Source organism: Perna viridis, chromosome 12 (genome assembly GCF_037379345.1).
Source record: "Perna viridis isolate PV_CMFRI_1.1 ecotype Kerala chromosome 12, ASM3737934v1, whole genome shotgun sequence".
NCBI lineage: Eukaryota > Metazoa > Mollusca > Bivalvia > Mytilida > Mytilidae > Perna > Perna viridis.
Window position 1 is genome coordinate 14,306,542 of NC_142456.1, and position 21,479 is coordinate 14,328,020.

General features: G+C 30.5%; 1 protein-coding gene across 3 annotated transcripts in view; it reads right to left on the minus strand.

Moving 5' to 3' along the window:
* Positions 1 to 1,062: 1,062 nt before the first annotated feature.
* The window catches only part of LOC148601314 (NAD kinase-like), a 30,383-nt gene continuing 9,966 nt past the window's right edge, over positions 1,063 to 21,479 (minus strand). For 2 of the 3 annotated variants that reach the window (XM_088555697.1, XM_088555698.1), the window contains 9 exons: positions 15,241 to 15,370; positions 12,720 to 12,828; positions 11,935 to 12,020; positions 10,886 to 10,988; positions 10,223 to 10,344; positions 9,425 to 9,524; positions 8,963 to 9,120; positions 8,471 to 8,553; positions 1,063 to 6,629 (listed from right to left, as the gene is read on the minus strand). In XM_088555697.1, coding sequence (XP_088411823.1) covers positions 6,455 to 6,629; positions 8,471 to 8,553; positions 8,963 to 9,120; positions 9,425 to 9,524; positions 10,223 to 10,344; positions 10,886 to 10,988; positions 11,935 to 12,020; positions 12,720 to 12,828; positions 15,241 to 15,370 — 1,066 coding nt within the window. In that variant the 3' untranslated portion in view covers positions 1,063 to 6,454. Of the gene's footprint in view, positions 6,630 to 8,470; positions 8,554 to 8,962; positions 9,121 to 9,424; positions 9,525 to 10,222; positions 10,345 to 10,885; positions 10,989 to 11,934; positions 12,021 to 12,719; positions 12,829 to 15,240; positions 15,371 to 16,189; positions 16,427 to 21,479 lie in introns of those variants that run through there. The other variant, XM_088555699.1, reaches the window with a different exon arrangement.

Genomic DNA, 21,479 nt, shown 5'->3' on the forward strand with positions numbered 1-21,479 from the left:
TCTTTCCAAAAAATACTGTTTGTTTTTTTTTTTGCCATGTGACAAAGGTAAAATTTTATTTGGCCTTATAAAATTAATAAAGAGAAATGAATTATGACATACGGGAAAAGGTAATATAAGCACAACAGACAACCTCTTATTTGCCTAAGTTTAATTGATTGAAGACAAAATTTCATTTGACTCATGAAAAAAACTTAGAAGCAGGAAACTACCACAATTATAATGTATTACAATATCAAATGCTTCAAAATATATAATTCTTCAACTTCATAAAACAAAATTGACCACCCATGTTCTATTAGAGTGATAGTTATTGGTGAAGTCAACAACAGTCTGAAGTACCATATTATTCATTTTGTTTCATGCACAAAGTAACATGCACTGCAGCAGTTAAATTTTTTGTCTGAACCTATGTACATCAATGTACATTTTTTTGTTTTTATAAAAACAAATATTTAAGTTAAATATGCTTCTTCTTTAACTTCAATTGTTGTATGAAATGTAACTGAGTATATTTTTGCTAGATAATAGATTTTTTTCTCTTCTTTTCATCCTTAATTTATGGTTAATACTTGTCTTTAAGATATCTTGTTGAACATCAAGTAGAAGGGGAAACAGATCATTACTGGTTAAAAGTATTATTATGCTTAAGAAGATCATATTTTTATAGAAAATTTAAGAAATCAATTTTAGTTACTTAGCTTGTGCCTACTATGTTATAGTATTTGTTATTCAAGCTGAATATGATGTGGTAATAAAAAATTTTTTTGTTGTTGCCTACACTGATATATGCAATATGTAATTCAAATGTTCCTTTATTCATGGAGACAGGAAATAACTAATAATGCACCTTGAACATTTAGTTTTTGTATGTACTTTCTGTCTGCTACATTGTGTGTCATCATTGTTTCCTGTTTTCACATTCAGGCCATTTACTTGGATTTTGATGTTTCTGAAGTATCCCATTATTTGTCCATTTTTTTATGGCAGAAGGATGATAATATATATTTTTATGATGATAAAGTGATTCTTATATAATGCACCATTCAATAAATTATGAAAGAACATTCGATCAGAGTTTATTTTAAAGAATTATTTTATAGATATAAAATGAATACAAACTGTGGTAGATTGTATGAAATTCATAGAGACACACAGTGAACACAAAGTGACACATAGAGACACATCGACAGTGAAAAATCACAATGCACCTAAATAATACATATTTCAGGCATCAAATTTTAAAGAGAGAATACACTATAATTCAGTTAAACATAAAATTTTACTACAGTCATTCTGTAAAGTTAACAAAGAAATGATACAGACACAGTTTTTTGGAAAAATTTAATTGAATTCACCATTTAGATTTTTTGCAAGACCTGAAGAAAGAATACATACAAAATACAATAAATGATAGTTTTCAGCAGTGATTGTATATAAAGATATAAATAAATTTAAAGAACATTATACTTTTATGACGTTCAAATTCCATAACACCATTTTTATAAATTAACTCACTGAGTGATTGAAGTCAAGGTGAAAAAGATAAAAAATTGCATTTATATACACACTTAGAGTGCATTTCGTTGAAATCATTCTAAAATGGATTAAATCACCCCTGGTCCCAATTAGTGAACCCTTCAACATTAATGAATAATAAAATAAATGCTTGATAAAAAATAAGACAATGTTGAAGATTTCTGTGGGAAAATGTCACAGCTTCAGAAATACATCTTGGCCCCAATTACTTTCTAAGATGTGACAGTGTTTACTTTCTTTGTTCTTTTATATGTATAACCACTCATAATAGTAATAAATATTTTTGTTCTTTCAAAATGATCAATCAATAAGATTTTTTAATACAAAATATTTTTGCAAAAACCTCATCTACATTGTGATGGACTTTGATCCATAAATAAATTTCTGGCTTTCCAGGAGGTTGGAAAGGAGATAATAAGGTTTGAAAGGTCACTGGAACACAGGATTTTCATTTAAACCTAGCCTTGCTCTTATTTCTTCTTTCTAATTTTCTCCAACTACATACCATAGACCTAATCCCCTGATTTCTAAGAAATTGCAGACTACAGAATATGTAAAGAAAATAACAATGAAATGAGCAGAGTTATCCTCCCCCCCCCCTTCCAAAAAAAAAAAAAACAGGAAAAGAAAAACAACAAAAACAAAATAAAACAAAACAGAACAAAAACAAAAGCAAAGCAAAAAAATAAATAATTAAAAACAAAACAAAAAAAAAAGAAAGAAAAAAAAAAAAGGCCATTTTAATGTACAGACTGGCCAGCTTGTAAATGACCATGACTGATCAGTACAGTTAGAAAATACTAAATAAAACACAAAAAATACATTAAAATACTTGCTCTAACCAACAACAAACGATAAAATGTAAAATTAAACATTATAATAAATCTATGAATAGAAAGTATATCACAATAAAATATAAATGATAACAAATATTTTAACAATGTTAAAATTATAAAGGGTGATTTTCATGGATATTAATGTTTCCTTGGCAGGGTGTAGCTAGATATGACCACAGAATTAGCCAAGGTCAAACCCTAAACACTGTTAGAGCTAGATATATATATTTCTGAATTTGGATTGTGATTAAACATGACACAGGACAAGATTTTGATCAGAATCCAAGTAGCCCACTTTTGACCTCTATATGCTAAGCAGTTCAAGTCACTACCCCCATAACCCATCTAAGCTTTCCTTTTGTGCTACATCTTTTAGTGGTACAACTTCAAAGAGATCTATACACTTATACTCTAATTATGGCCTAAGTACCACAAAGAGAAAGCCGCTGACAACAACAATATAACCATATCATTATACAACTGAAAATGGTTTGTTGTCTCATATAATATCTTTCCTCAAAAAAACAATATCCCTGTAAATTACCCACTATATTGTTTTACTTATTGCATCATATAAACAGAAACTATACAAGTAATTAATAGTCTTTATAAAATTATTCAAGAAGATTTATTTATTATAGAAGTACATGTACCTCAATAACTAGTAACTAGTATATATTGGTTGATACATAAACCTCAATAACTAGTAACTAGTATATATTGGTTGATACATGTACCTCAATAACTAGTAACTGGTATATATTGGTTGATACATGTACCTCAATAACTACTAGTATATATTGGTTGATACATGTACCTCAATAACTAGTAACTGGTATATATTGGTTGATACATGTACCTCAATAACTAGTAACTGGTATATATTGGTTGATACATGTACCTCAATAACTACTAGTATACATTGGTTGATACATGTACCTCAATAACTAGTAACTAGTATATATTGGTTGATACATGTACCTCAATAACTAGTAACTAGTATATATTGGTTGATACATGTACCTCAATAACTACTAACTAGTATATATTGGTTGATACATGTACCTCAATAACTAATAACTGGTATATATTGATTTATAGTATGAAGCAAAAAGAACAATATCAAAGAGTAAAGAATTACATTAAAGGTTTTTGGTGTCACCATTTTGTAGATCATATGATAAAATCAAACAGTTTGTAGAGAAATGATGATCAAGAGAAACTTGTATTTCTTTAACAGATAAATACATACTGGTAACAAAAAAACAGCTTAGTTTGCAAAAACAATTTAAATCAAATATCCACCAAAAGTTTATTTCAACAGTTCATATTTTGCCTTTTTTATGAACAAAGCAGTAAATTTATTTGGTTGGGTTTTGTTACAATATAGTTAATAATGGGAGATATTAATTCAGTGTAATGATTAGTAATGATTCGTTAATGCTATACTTCTGTCAAGGGAACATAAATAGAAAAAAATGCCTTGCAACAAAAGCCTGTATTTGTAATTTTTGTTGTTACTTCAGTACAGCTGCTTTACTAACATTTTCTGATAAATCTACAAAGAGGTTGAAACAAATGTACCAGTATACTGTAAAAAATTAACTGCGTCAAGAGAAGGGACAACAACATACCTAAAGGTTGGTCTTAACATTTAGTTAAGCTAGTCCTACTGATTGGATGAACTGATGGATCTAAGACAAAGGCAGGCATAGCTTTCAACGAAAATTTGTCTCGTGAATGAAATATTTAAAAATTCAATTTTTTATAAGTAACCGGTAAGTTCTCTTACCAGTAGTTTATTATCGTACCTAACATGTTCAAAAAGACTCTGAGTCCAAATATAAAAAAAGCACTTTCATCTCAACAGAAACAGGACAAAACTCTTAAAAAAAATTACTGTAAACTCCCCTACATAATCAACTGTGCATAATAATGCCCAAACTATTTGGCAGTCACTAGAACAAAGAACATAGGCCAACTCAAATAATTTCATGGTTTTCAAGCCATCTGTCAGCTCCTGAAAGGATACATTTTTTCTGTTTAATGTGTCAAATCATCAAATCATTAAAAAAAAGAATATCAAGACATCTTTTGCTGCCTTGAACGATGTAAAATGCACCTTCATTACATTTTGGGCCTAAAAAATGCCCCAAACTCATTATTTCATGATAATTTAATGACACGAGATCCAAAAACTTCAGGTTGTCAAAGTATTCATAAATCAACAATTGTCTGAGGAAGATTCAGTGACTTATATTTTATTCAAGTGTGTTTCTCTATTTCAGGATCATAATAATAATATTGAACTGCCATATACTGATCAAATGTGACATGTCAAATAAACATGATGTACAAACAAAGACAGCTATTCACCAATTAATATTACCATTAATACTTCATACCATCTGTATGAAGCTAAATTACGCCTAATAAAAAATAAATCTATTTTGAGCATCAGATTTTGGCAAGTATGTCTATTCATTGTCCACCATTTACTGCTAATTCAGAAGTTATCTACAGTTGATCAATGTGAAGGAATAAATAACTTAATAAAAGAGCAAATAATTGAGTATTTTAGGCAAGTGGAAGGAACCTGAATGCCACACAGCAGCCTCATCTACCGGTACTATCTACTTTTTATGTACAGTGAAACCTGTCTAAATTTAACCTTTTTAGACTTTAAAATAGGGGCGGTTCAGCTTCAATAGATTGAAAAATATTGATACAAAGGGATTTTAAATAATTTAGACAGATTTCATTGTACAAGATAGAATGTTTTCCCACTCAACTTCAATACGCATATAAAAGGCTCAGGTACCATTCAACATTTTAAAAATATAAGTAAAGAAACTGTGGGTGTAGAATACATTTTTCTATATATATAACCGCAGAAACTTATATTTTGGCTATTTGTACAATAACATGGAAAATAATTGATTATAGGGTGTCAGCATTTGGCAGTTTTTATGATTTTTACATCAAACTCCAAATTTAAATACCCAACAAAGTATTAAATTTCTTTTCAAATCAGTCATGTTCTTATGCAATCTATAAAATTAAAAAACAAATTTCTGATTAACTACGAAAATAAATACCCACACTTTAAAAGCACCTCCATAGTACATGCATAACCATTTAAAAAACCTTTAAAGTCTTGAAATGACTGTTAAGTACTTTTCAAAATGTGAAGCCCAATGACCAAATGACCAATGTAGTTACACAGATCCAGAGATTTAGGAAAAGGATGGTTACAGAAACAAGAGACTCCCAGGAGCCTGAATCACTCACCTGATTAAAGTTTGTCTTCCAAGGGCAATAAATTTGATAAGTTGTCCAACAATTTTGACTCAAGAAGACTTTGGTAGGACTATCATTAGGATCATTTTAGCAATAGAAAGTTTCTTTCTTTTAGTTTTAAAGATATTGGCTGAAAACTGTAAAAAAAAAAAACCTGTCATTTTTCATCTTTCAAGGGCAATAACTCTTACAGGAGTCACCTGACAACTTTTGAAGGCCTTATAATAAGGGTCATTTCAGCTATAGAAATAATTTTGCTAAACCTAACGGTTTTGGAGATACTTGTGAAAAACTACTGCCTGACCACTTTGTTATATTTTTAGTGACAGCAGCCATGTTTTTCAATGGATCAAAAATCCCCACATCAGTTCTATGCACGATACCCCAAGGAACATTCTTACCAAGTTTGGTTCCAATTAGTCAAGTGGTGTCAGAGGAGAAGAGTTTTGAAAAATTATTAATGACGACGCCGACAGATGTTAAGTGATGGCAATATCTCACCTGGCCTTTGGCCAGGTGAGCTAAAAAGGGGGTCCTTCAGCCCATTCACAAAAAATGTCACAAGTTATGATGTCAGTCATAAGTTATGATGTCATAACTTAACACTGATTTTACACTTAACATTTTTTTGTTAAATTGACCATAGGCTATTATTTTCTCATTTTTGCATGAAAGTAACAAACATTTTTAAACACAAGGGGAGTTCCAATCCCCGGAACTCACTGGATCTGCCACTGTTACGTAAGAACTGTAAATTAACAATTTAGAGATTGTATGTATCATATTCCATTATCAACAGAATCCAGGCTGTTCGTACTAATGGTTGTAGGTAAAGGTTTTTGTTGATGCCTAACATTCCAATGTAAACATTCTGCTAATCCTCCAAACCAATCATCTATTTGATCTCTTGCACATATTGATGGAACAGGGTACTGGGCTGTTGTGATTCTCAAACTAGAAAAGAAATGGTCAGAAACATAAATTAATGTAGGAGTTGTATTAAAATGTTAAACAAACATCACATTAAACCTTAGCTTCACATGTAAAGATAAGGTCTCACTTATCACTACCGGGTCAATTGGCCGTTCCTCTATGAAGTACCAAAAATAACCACAGAACACTGACCCAAGATCTATGCATTGTAAGTGTATAATTTGTGTGTCACAATGGTATGCAACATCATTTGTCCCGGGAATTCTCAGTGAAACTTTGAAAATTACTTTTTAACATGTAAAGTAATGGAGACATTAGAAGTGGTAAGTGAGACCTAATTATTTAACTTGCAAGTTCAATTGTCTCCCTTTGGAGTCCTCAAACAGGAGCTATATTCCTTCATGCAAATCCACATACCAACCTTTTTATAACATAACATGAAATTTTGTGGAGTAGTTAAGGAGCTGTTGTGCTTACCAGGGATCAACATGTTAAACCCTTAGTTGGATTATCTCCCTTTGGATTCCCCCCAAAAGTGACTGTAATCTTTTATGTATATATCAGGGATGATTTTACATGGTTGACAATGTGGAAATGGGCAAAATTAGAAGTAAATATACAGTATATAAAAAAAATAGTAACCGGATTTGAAGTGGCAGAATTCTGCTAAAAAGTGGAAAAAAATCATCCCTGATATTTACATATGATGCCCAAACTTTCTATAAAATTTCATCAAAATCCTTTGAGCAGTTTAAGAGGAATTGTGCTGATGAGGTTTTAAAAATTGGATTATCCCTTAACAGTCCTACAACAGTTACTATATCTCTTCAGTGCATGTACATACAATGCCCAACCGTTATACAAAATTTTACCAAAATCCCTTCAGCAGTTTAGAAGAAGTTGTACATACATGTACAAGAAATGTGGAAAGATTGATGGTCAGATAGATAGGGTAATTCCTATTTACTACTCCAACTTTGTTTGTAGGGTATAATAAAAGAAAAGCCTTTCAAATCAAAAGTTTGTTAGATCCAGTTATGATTTCACTTTGCAGTGATAAGGATCAAGGTAGATATTCAATTTTGAAATAAATTACAGAAACTCCATTTTATCATTGTTTTTACATGGACTGGCCATTTATGTCGTATTACTATACCTGAGGGAAATTACATAAATGGCCACACCATGGTAAAACAATGATAAAATGGAGTTTCCATAATTTATTTTGATTTTAATAGGACTAGTTTCTTCATATTTATTAATAGACACAGTCTATGTGCTGTATAAAATCATGACTACTTTGAAGTAAAATTCTGTTCTGACCTCTGTAAAATTGGGTAAAATTTATGTATGATGTAGCAAAAAAAGCTGTCAAATATCTTTGAGGTTGGTCATGTGTTTATCACTTTTTTCACCATAGCTGTGATCTAAAGAGCTTCTGGGCAAGTCATATTTGAATAACAAAATGAACCCTTAAATTTGAGTTCTACCACATCAAATTCTTCCAAACTTTTTATATCATGGTCATTTTTATACCTTTATTTAGTGCCACTATGTCATATTCTGGCAAAACTATTCAAAGTGGTCCATTTACATACTTTAAAATAAATTCATACAAATTATATATATTAAAGATCTGACCACCTATTAAATGGGTCAAAGACAGAAATGTCCCAATTCAGTTAATTGGAAGAAGATGTCTGAAAGACCTGATACTGGATCCAACAATATGGGACATGTACCTGACTCTGGATACCAAATATCAAGAGGCTGCCATTAGTAGTTGCTGAGAAAAGTGTTATGAAAATAATTTCTCCACTTGCCCGACCAATATTCACCATCTGGACCAAAATATGACTTACCAATCACCCTGTGTGAGTTCCTGTCTATTCCTGCCATCAAATGATAACCAAGCAGAGTTTCTAGCATTATGTGATACCATTATCTGTAAAACATAGAGACAAGCTGGTTAAACATTTCTTCATTACATGATCATGACTATGGTCATATAAAAAAACAGTTTCACAAGCTCCATACAAACATTCATATTTACTCTCTCATGCTGCAGGCAGACCTCTCATTTAATGTAAGAATCTAGCAATGTGAGGAAAAAAGTGAATGTTTTAATATAACTTTATCAGATTGTTTAATGATGTTTTTATTTTAATATTCCTAAGAAATTTAAAAGACCTGTTGGCAGCAGATAATTAAGAGATGAAAAGAATCTCTGCCACTGCTAGGAAACATGACGTTTCATTTTATTAGACAAATAATTTATCAACAATAACTGGTACACTTGGATGAGCCACTGAAACCTCCCCCTTTTTTCTACTTATCATAAGTATTATACCTACTTTGATTTCTACACCAGCAGGAACTATGACAGGTCTAAATGATAAGGAATGTGGACATATTGGGCATAAAATAATGGCTGGAACACTTGGATGAACCATTGATGCCCCCGCAGATACAGCATAAGCTGTACTTCCCGTCGGCGTTGATATGATTAAACCTGCACAAATAAAGCAAATATTTTCTTGGTATATACAATGTAGACTCAACGTGTGCACACAAATACATTTTTTAAACATTTTAATAATGACGTTATGTTTCCCCTCTTAGCGTGAAAATAATAGCATAAAATATTTCCTTGCATCACCTCCCTAAAATAAGAAATATATATTTAAGTATGATATTGTGATTTTTCTACAAATCAAATACCCCAAATTGTCATGTCTAACTATTAATATTGTTTACAACTCTCTAACCAGAAACCCTTGGTCTGACCTAAAAAAAACTACAATTTTAATACATACCATCACCTTGAACTGATGTCACATGTCTACCATCTATAAATAGATCTACATTACATAAATATGGAGATTGTGCTCTATCTACTACAACTTCATTTAAAATCTGAAAAGAATGAAAATTTATAGATGAAAAATCATTTCATATAGGTATTACAGTAATAGTCCATTAAGTGAAGCTGACATATACCACATTGCTCTCAGGACAAGGTCAGTGCCATACTGAGTTTCCTCTAATTGAGTTATTCCTAAAATTTCAAGCCAGGTAATTAGTTATACAATGTATTATGATTTGAGAATGAATTTGAGGAAATCCTCAAATTAAGATTAATTGAAACCAGGTCCAGAATAGCTTATTTAAGTTTTGTTAGAGTTTGTATAACTGCTTTTAGTTAAGGCCATTCAAAGTTAATTTCTTGCTTCTTGTTATGGTTGCATTGTGCTACATTGTATTTGTCGTTACTATGTTTTCATTGGTTGACTACAGTAAATCACATCCTCCCACATTTGAGACAGATATAACACTATGTGAATCACATCCTCCTACATCTGAGACAGACAGTACATTTGTATTATACTTCTCATTGTCAGTAGAACATATAAATACAAAAAACAATATATTTTTTAATTCAAAAGTGTCATTGCTTTTTATCAGATTTCTATGGCTTACAACTTTATCCTCTTATGGGTTACACTTGTGTCATATCAATGATTTTTTTTTAAATTGATACAAAAGGGACTGACAACCAAAATAAATTCAATATGTCACATGGCCTATTCTTGCTCTATAAAAAATCTACTTACAAGATAGTGTTGTCTACTTTGAGAAGTGTCTATATGTTTGACATGTGAAACTTTCTGTGACTCTGACCCAGATTTACATACAACACATTTTAATCTGTATCTTAATGTTAAATCAGCATGACCTGAAATATCCAACACACATAATTTCATATAATTTTGAATTATCTATTTTCTATTGACCATCATAGTTTTAAACTGAAATAATTTTTTATTCAGAATTTTGAACCAATCGTGTAAACAAAAAAAAACAACAAAAAAACAAAACTCAGATTCACTACCTTTAAGAACAAACATTTAAAGAAAAAGTCAAAGACAACACAAGCTGTGTGATTGCAACCCCCTTTTTATTTTTTGGGGGAATTTACTCAGGATTTTTTTTAACTAACACAGCAGAATTTGCTCTCGGATATTCATATTCATTGACAAAATTCCCGGGTATGTTTTTTTTTTTTAAAATCAAATTGTTTAGTGTCCGAATATTAATTTTTGAAATTTTACAACCCGGCAATATTATTTCTTTCTATTTCACTGTAAGAATTATTTATTTTTCTATGAGGTGTTAGCCAGAATATTTTTTAAAAACTTTTGCAGGGCTATCATCTTTATTCCAAAAACTGCCAACCCAACCCCTCAGAATCAAACGGTCTACCTCTAATTAACTACCTTCTAAAACATTAGTAACTTGTTCCTTGAAGTTATCAAATGAAAATGGTGTCAGAAATCCCAGCGATCCCATGTTAAATGCCATTACAGGGGGTACATTTGTCTGGAAGAAAAGACAGAAACACATTATATTAGCATTGCTATTTATATCTTTGAGTGAATATCTTACACTAAGTAATAGAGCTAGTGTCAGGGAATACAGCACGTTGGTCTCCCCTTGATTAGTGTCAGGAATACAGCATGTTGGCCTCCCTTGATTAGTATCAGGGAATACAGCATGTTGGCCTCTCCTTGATTAATGTCAGGGAATATAGAACGTTGGTCTCCCATTGATTATATGACATTCACTTGAAGAACTTCCTTGGGTAATTGAATGGACAATTAACAAAAAGAACAAAAAAAAATTAAACTTTCCATCACATTTAGATTAAAATACATTATACCTATAAAATAATTGAAAGTTTAAATCCCCATGTCCATTGTCCATTTAAATACCTAACAGGTTTCATCAAGTAATCTGTTTCCAAAAGTTATTTCAATAAATAAATCACAAAAACTCCATTTTATCATTGTTTTACTATGGGCTGGAAATTTATGTCACACTGTTTTACCCTGAGTGAAAGCAAGAGTTAAGTAATGACATAAATGGTCACCCCATGGTAAAACAAAGATGAAATGGAATTTTCTATTTTTGATTCTAATAGGACTAGTTTCTTCAATAGATACAGCCTATGTGTTGCACGAAATTTTTGTCATGTGTTTATCAACTTTTTACTACGGTTGTGGTCTAAAGAGCCTTGAAGCACACCATACCAGAATTATGTTACTCATTGTAACCTAAAAGTTGTAGCATGCATTGTAAGAATCATATGTGTATATCTTATGGCATTGTGTATAGTATGAATGTACAATTGTGTGTGCTTTTATGAATGGTGTATGTGGGTATCTTAAAGACTAAAAATTAAGGAGATAATGAAAAGGGTACTTTATTCACACTTTAAACCTAAAAAAGACAGACATTAAAGGATAATGGATAAAAAAATACAAACCTGGAAGAAGGATGAGGCATACAACAGTGTTCCATCACCACCTAGACACACAATCATGTCTATTTTATCTGTTAGATCATCTTTGCCTATAATAAAGAAAGGAAAACTGTTATATTAGTGATATACTGCATGGGGTTGAAGATATTTACACATTGGCTTGGTAAAAATTTCAATGTGAATTACCTGAAAGACTTCAAATCAAAATTATTAAAACTCAAATTTAATTGTAAAATTTTTAGCATTCCAATTAAAATTCAATTTTATTAAAACGCATCGACTAATATTCAAATTATCACATGAAGACCAGTGTCTATGAGCAAATTGTGGTGCATAACATCATATGACCATTTAAGTAGCAGTCTTTCATGCAAATTCTGTAATATGTGATACAGCCCAAAAAGGGCTAAACATTTTTATTTTTATTATTAAGTTGCTTTGTGGGTCTATATAATGGAATGTGTAATAATTCATTCTAATCTGTCTGCTCTTAGGAGATAATCCACATTGAAAATCCAACAGTTCCTATTGTATTTAGTGACATTTACAGAGTTATCTCCCTTTATTTTGAATTCTACAGTACATTTCATAAAATTTTTATCTCCTAAGAACAAGGGTTTTATGAAAAGCCATGAGTTAATTTCAGTTTACTATATTATTTTAAACAAAATATGAAAAATAAAAATATGTAGGGTTACTAACCATGAAGCATTTTTTGCATAATTCTTACCTGGAGTGCTACATAATAAAAAAAAATAAAAAAAGAAAGACAGAACGACTGTAAATACCTTCTTGAAAGGTTTGTAGTTTGGATTTAATTGAGGCAAACTGTTCATCTTGCATCATATAGCTTTCTTCTAAGTATTTCTTCTCAGTGTAAACAACCATGTTCTTATGCTAAAAGAGGGAAAATATTAGTTGTATACCATAAAGTGAATTTGGCAATTCAAAAATTAAAGCATAATAAAAATTTTCATAATTGATTTTAGCTTATAAACTAACAACACTGAACATTTACAATATCAAAATAGCATATTTAGGCCTTTTTATTACTTTAACACACACAAAAAGAAATTTTGATTACATATTCTCCACAAACATGCATAAACAGGTACACCGTATTAATTTACAGACAGTGCAAGCTTTAATTCAAATCATTTTCAATTTTCTTCTAAATTAGTTCTAATATCTGACAAAATAAATCATCAAAGTTCTCCCCATTTTCAATTGGCTTTGACAGACTTTGATTGAAAAGAACTCTGTCCCATTTTTAATTAACTTTGACAGACTTAGATAGAGTTAACCTATGAAAGTGATTTTTTAGAGTATTAATAAGGCCAAATAAAATGAATTAATAGATTTTAATCCCTCCCACTTCTAAAAAATTCGGGTGGGAATATACAAATCAGGATTTTGTTCACATCAGTTTCCGATAATGAGATACTACAACACACAAATCTTCAACTTCTTGTTGACTAAAACAATGTTTCTTCTCCAAATGCTGTGGTCATGGATTTAGAACATATCTATACTTCAAATAGCTAAAAATAGGCTAGCAAATATCTGGTAAGGAAAAAAAAAATAATATCCCCCCACCTGCCCCATATTTTTGTGAAAGTTGGATAAAAATCCCTATCATTTAAGTTTACTTGGCCAAAAATCACATATCAGGTGCTCAATTTATTTCCATCCTATTTGATTGTTTTTAAAAATGATTAAACTTTGACCCTGTAAACTAATTAACATATTTGACATTTGTTTGTGAATGAAGTCAACATTAGCACTGTGCATCACATCACAGACAAATGTCAATGACACATTTTCTTCTGCCATTACACATAACAAATAGTTACACATGATAAATATCTAAATATTATATGATTTTCATTGAAATTGAGCAAACTAATTACTGTATACATGAAACAAACTCGTGTCACTTGAGACTTGTGAATTTCATAAAAAAATCACATGAATGTCATATTACTTTGAATTCAAGTGAATCTCGATTAACATGAATTTCAACGTGAATGTCATGTGATAATTCAGTAATGTGAATAATTTTACCTATACAAGACAATCAAACAATTTTGTTTCAAAAATTTTTTTCCCAGTTGTATTTAGTGTAGTTTTGCTTTTCACCCTTTGACCATATAGGCATGGAAATGCAAGTTACCTGATCGTAATTCTGATTCATGATTGGCCAAATACTGATCAGTGGAAGAAGTTAACAGTCACCCAGTCACCCAGTAGCCCATGGCTACTAGATTGTGAGCTGGTCTACCAATTTTTTGGGTAAAACTTCCCAATTTTTACCCCTGCTGACAGCTGAGTTGTGTTTGAACAACTGTATTGAAACTTGAAATTTAGTCTCACGTGTTGTTATTTTGTTCATTTTAGTAAAAAAACACAAAGTTTTACCTTATTTTAGTAAAAAAAAAGACAAACTGCTTTTAATTAGTTTGGTATTCTTGGTTTTTTTTACCTGTTTGAGAAAAAAAAAGTATCATTCGTAATAGTTTTCCTCTAATATTATTTTGCTGAAATTCAATGTGATATCATCAGTCTAAAAAATGCATACAAAAAGTAAGATATAATGCAAAATAGTATCACACATTAATACAAACACATCACTAGAATTTCCTATAAAAGCATAAAGCAAAAATAAGGGGCGATAATGGAACATTGAATAATACCCCACCATGAAGTGGTGAAATAAGGGGTGGCAAAATGTTCAAAATAGCTTACCTCAAAAACTACATTTTGGATCTTGCTAAGAATGAAGTTTAACTTGTATTTTATATTACTATACAGCTGTGTAAAGTTTAAAAATAAAATTGAAGTCATCATCTGGAAACCGTTGGGAGATGGACAGACAGCCAGATGGACAAACACACAGCTGATCAGACGGTATCACATACTACATCACTACTTTGTGTGGCAGGGTATAAAAAGTAAAATTTATTAAAGCATTATAAATATATATAGTCTTGGAATGAGACTGATTTCTAATTTATATATAATTATCAGAAATGTAATCCAAAGTAATCATCAATTACATCTTTAAAAGTAATCGATTGTAATGGATTACAAATGATATAATAGTGTAATCAATTACTAATTAGTTACATGAAAACAACCCATGTAATCGATTAATAGTCAATTACTGTTGAAAGTAATTATGTCAGACAGGTTTTCACTTTATACAAGTTCAAAATGAATGGAAGTGATAATAATAGTAATCAGATATCATCTGATGTTTTTAAGGTTTTATTTCTATTGTACTTTATAAGCATAAAACACAACACAAACCTCGACCAACCATGTGACAAGTCTTTTAAAGGCTGACAATACAGAATCATCATGCATTTTCTTGACAACCAGAACTGTAAGAGGAGGTTTCATCCATTTTAACTTTTGACTGCTTGGGTCTGGAATTGTTCTATAAAACAGCAGTATGATAATCTCAAAAATTACTATCTTGCTATTGAATTGAATCACGGTAATATAAATATGATAGTAATTTGTACCCCCATATTTTTTAATACATGCTAATACATGTAATGCTAACAAGTAAGAATAACAGTATTTAAAACTCATATTTTGTCATTCATCATTAAAACATTTAGAATTAGTTTTTTTCTCTATATTCATGTTAATGTAGGTAAAAAGGTATCCACTGAGCTAAAAAAACTAAAGTGCTGAAATTGTAAATGCATTCAATAACTTCCAAAGCAACAGCATTCTTTTGGTATATACACTGAAGAATTAGTGAGTAAACGTGAAGATGTGGGTGAGGTTTATCTAAAAGACCCTTTCATATTAAGCCAATGAGCTTATGTGACATATACTTCCATGAGGTAGGGCTTGTGTAGAACCTTTGTGTAGGATTTTCCTTGCATCAGTGTATACTGAGCATGCTCATGGACTTTCCCATAGTTAAAACAAAAGGGTTGATTAACACTATGTTGGTCACTATCAAGTATTTTCTTTCAAGAATTTGTATATTAACTTTCTGTTACCCTAATCTTTTTATTCATACATGTAAATATGTAAAATTAAAAGTGCATGATAAAAACTCTACAAAATCTGAAAAAAAAAGCTATTCATTCAAACAAAGTACACCTATTAATGCCCATTATTTATTAAAGTAGACAGAGTTCTATTAGAATGTTAAGAAAATAAACCAAGTTAAAATCCTCCAATGAATCTTTTTGATGTAACCTAGCCTAGAAGTGAACCTGCAGGTATTATACCTTACCTTTTTTGTCTAAAACAATCCACTTTATTGTTTGGTTGATTTTTATTAAATTTAAACAGCTGCCTATTCTCTTCACAAAAATTATCATCCAGTTTGAATAAAATGTTAGAACTTGCACACAAATTAAAATACATGCTTAACAAGTAAGATACATGTATAATTCTAAATAAAAGTAATAAAAAAGTCAATATATTTTTAACTTTCACTATAAATATATGCCAAGTCTAAATAGAGCATACAAACTGTATTTCCTAGATTAACTATTATTTCGCCATTTAATGATCATGATATTTGCCTTAAATTTAAATGACATGTGATGTCTTTAATGATAAACATATAAATTTTTATTTACATACAAGAATTTTCAAATTTATAATGATGCAGCAATTTTTTGTGTCTACCTGCATTTTAAGTGAAAAACACTGTACTTAGAGATCTATATAAGCGTACAAAACATAAGGAACACAAAGAGGGCCAGGAAGAGGGTAACAGTATAATCCATCATTTATATAGTCTAAATTGTGCTTTTTCATCACTTTAAAACCAAATAAGTTTTTCATATATAAATTTAAAGAAATTAGTTCATAGGCCATAGATGGAACCTCTACACCTTTGATGCTCCATTGAGGTGAAAGAGTAATCCACTTTGTTTTTGTTCAATACCACAGCACAAATTATTTTCATGAACTGTTTTTTAACTGAAGAAACATTACAGGACAAAGGAAGATTCACCCAGATGTTCTGTAAACAGAAAGTGGTTGGATAATCTGAGTAAACGTTTCACAAAAAGTAAAGTCTACAATGCCTGATTAAGTCTTAACACCAAATTTCTAAATATGAAGTTCTTTATTGAACTAACATATATACCTAAACAGAAATAATGCTCCCAACACCTTAAGTTGGCCATATGGCCACACCAAGACAGATGATATCTAAAATTTAAACATTTTTATCCAGAACAGCATCGAAAACATAAAATGGTTCATACAAATAACTTTTGGGCAACAGTTTCCAAAAATTTTACCTGAATCACTCAAGCTAAATAATTTTTTTAAAATTGAATGTACAGTGAACATGTTTTACAATGCAATGAGTTACCTCCCTTCAGCATTTCAGATTTAATTAACAGAGCATCATTTCACAAAGCTAATGTAAGGCTTCAGTGCATGTAAGTCCCATTGGTTTGTTAAGGATTTATGTGTATGTAAGTCTTACGAGTCCTTTGTGAAATGATGCACAGATCAATAAATCTAACCAACTGCAAAATGTGAATACAGTATCATTAAATGAAAAAATATTTATGAAGTTATAATTAGCTTATACACATGTATATTCACCTTTAAGCCAGATTTTTGGCAGTAAATTTTAAACTGACAAGATTTAAAGAAGAGTATTGACTTCATTTTAAAGGCAAGATCTATACTTATATGATTATTTCAATTAAAACTTAGAAATTTAGATGATTTATATTATATAACTGCAATCAGATTGGTCTGTGGTCATCAAACTGTCCAATAGCATGAAAATATATATATACTACTGTCAAAGTACTTTAATTCATGGATTACGGAAGAAACACAAGTTCATGAATTCTTGAATTTGTCGTTTTGATGTTTTCAGTATATATATCAAATGAAATCTCCTTTTCAATGGGAACCAAATTTCGTGGTTTAGCATACCCAAGAAAACCATGAAAATTAGTATTCAATGAACAAAAGTACTTTTACAGTATAATTAAACTTCCTTCAGAACTTTATAACGCTTTTTTCAGAAAATACCAAAATTTCACCCGATTTTTAAAGAAATTAAAAGAATAGCTATTACTGATGAATCATTACAATACACAAACCTTGATTTTCAAGGTAGATTAGAACTGGTAGTAAGAAATCAATAAAGCCGGTATATTACATGTATACTCCATTCCTTGAGAACTACCAGCAGTTTCTGTTTACCATGTCAACTAGTATTACATTTCAAATATTGGTATTTAAACCTTCATTGTTAAAAACAAAAACACCTTGTTGTTGATGTAACTGAGACCCTTACAAACAGAACGATATCATAGTACATGTATAGGAAAATCTTAGTACATGTAAAGGCTAAGCAAATCAAATCAAGTTATATTGCTTTACTGACTTCATTTTTTTAAATTACAAGAAAAGGAAAGTAACTCTCCAATCTGACAGACTGGTTTACTGTTCCATTTGAGCAATGGGCAGCAGTCTCAATCAAATCTTACCAGTAAACGGCCTGTTATTTTTTTGGTATCTGTGACTTCCAGCACCATTTAATACAACGCCAGTTGTTCAACTTCAAAATAAGATCAATCCTCACTGACTTTTGAGTTCACAATTTTCTACCAAAATTGTACTGAAGTTATCACTTAAACATAAAATTGCAAGCCTTGTCAGGCCAGTTGATATCAGAAACCAACAAAAATTAAGTACAACATTTGCCTTATTTATACAAAGCCACATACAAAATTCAAAATCATTCCATCCATAGGTAGTCTAGATACTTGAAAGGAAATTCAGACAAACAGATACTACACCAACTTGCTGCGAGGAGGTGTTATAAGGTAATGCAATCACTAGCAATAATGTAAAGATAGCTGATAAACAATATTCTGGTGTTTAATTACAAATCAAGACTTCAATACATAAATAATTGAGAGTAGAAGCTTAAACAGTGGATTATGCCTTCAAAGCAATGCCTCAAATCAAAAAGCCATTTAATCAAAGCTCTGGGAAAATTGATGGTGACATAAAGACACCTACCAACAAACAGGAAACAAACACTGTATTACAAACTACCCTGTAGAACTGTATAATTCCTTTGGCCTTTGTACTTACAGTTTTTTTTTTTATATAAACTTGACATTACTTAGGATCATGAATACTATGAAAAATGAAGCACTTTAAATAATACAGAGGGGTTCATTTTGCCATGACTCTTGTGTCAAGGACATTTAGAATTGTTTATATTATATAATCCTGATCATACTCTTATTGATTCATAAATTCAAGACTGTTTTATAGTGAAGCTGAAAAGGTGTACCAATATTCCTATATATGTATTTACATTTTTAAAGACTACATGTCCATGTAGAAACCAGGCATCCTACGATATGGGTGTCCCATCAATCTTTTTGTTCAAATGTAATGTTTAACTCATAAATGATGACATTTTGTCTGTATCAAAAGTTGATGACTCATAATATATGTTTAAAGTCCAGTAACAAATCAACTAAATTATGAAAAAAATAAAAGAACTAGCCTTGAGCTGACATTTTTTATCCTGGTGGGGTTGTTGTCTTTTTGACATATTCACCATATCCATTCTCGTTATATTACCGGGTGCAAACCAATTCATTTTTTAAATAGATGACCTGAATTTTGTGGTTTCTAATGGATGAGGATATTTCGAAAATAAAATTCGGTACTAGCCATCCACTGCCTTGGTATTCTATGGACAACCTCATTATTTTTTTCATAGAATTTCCACTTCCTTTATATAATAGTGTGAAAGTTCTTGACTACTTGACTTATCAAATCTTTACCTGCATTTGAACCTTTCTGTTTGTAGTTATATTATGTGTTTGTATTTAGTTATAATTTACCTATATTGTTATTACATGTGTATTTTCATAGATTGAGTTTAAAGAACATATTGATAAAATATCATTAAAACTAAAAAAAATCTCTGTAACAGATCAAATACACATTTCCTGTTTCATTGTAACTGTGAAATCACATACAGTTCTAGTGTCTGATTATCAGGAAATATTATCTACAGTTTTTAAAACCTAAACATGAAAATAAGCAGTAAACAATGTTAATCAAATATCTATAGACTGTAAATAGGTACATGTATTTGATGTTTCATATCAATCAAATATCTATAGACTGTAAACAGGTACATGTATTTGACGTTTCATAGTAATCAAATATCTATAGACTGTAAATAGGTACATGTATTTGATGTTTTACAGTCATCAAATATCTATAGACTGTAAATAGGTACATGTATTTGACGTTTTACAGTCATCAAATATCTATAGACTGTAAATAGGTACATGTATTTGATATTTCATAGCAATCAAATATCTATAGACTGTAAACAGGTACATGTATTTGATGTTTCATAGCAATCAAATATCTATAGACTGTAAATAGGTACATGTATTTGATGTTTCATAGCAATCAAATATCTATAGACTGTAAATAGGTACATGTATCTGACGTTTTACAGTAATCAAATATCTATAGACTGTAAATGTAATGTACTTGATGTTTGAGATTAAGATTAAAAGGTTTTTCTTCCAACTTAAGGATACAAAGTAACTGAATTCATTGGTTAACACTTCTCATAAGATTGAGAAAAAAAACAAGATAGGTGTACTTTATGACTGATGACTGTCAATGTCAAAGTATCAGTCCATATTAGAATCAGGTTGTCATGAATTGTTGTCATTAACAAACCTAACTTCTTGAAGGTGTATATTTAATATAAATGTTTCACCAGAACTAACATGATTATGAGGTTAAACTTTCCAGCTACATAATTTGTAAAGCTTCAGTAATTCTAATTTCTATGAGGCACTAATAAAATTTTCTCAATTTTTGAAATGTTGTGGAAATCAAATAAATACTTTATCAGAGCAGGAGTTTCTAAAATACATGACAAGAATTTTGCCTGATTCTTGTAAGTTAAGGTTATTAATGCATGTTTATAACAGAAGTGCAGCTATTCATTACTTGTGTATAAGTAAGAAACAGGATCTGTTGGAAAACAAGACAAACAAGATAAGAAATTATTGTCACTGATACAATCACTCACTAACTTCCTTGTAATAAAAAAAAAATATTGATTGTTTTACATGCTGGAAAAATTGGGGCCAATAACAGGTATACATTATCCTAGGGCCAGGGCAACGCTAGATATTAATGTAATCACAAGACATTGTGATTATAAATCTTTACACCAAACAAACTACCAGTCATCAAGGCCAACTTAAAAACCGCTATGATTTGAAATTCATTAGGGGAAGTACAATGTAATTCAAAAATACCCTTTTTGATAGCCACACCTCAACCCTTTCAGTATGGTTTTCTAAACCATATTCTACCATGTATACAATATATGTATACTTATCCCTCAGCCTTGGATTGTAATTTTTGATTCAATAGCATCATAAAAATGTTATTATGCAATTAAAAATAAAAAGTTGAACGTCTCAATGAATTACCTCCCATTTAGTTTAGCAGTTTAGCAATGCATTCAAATCCCA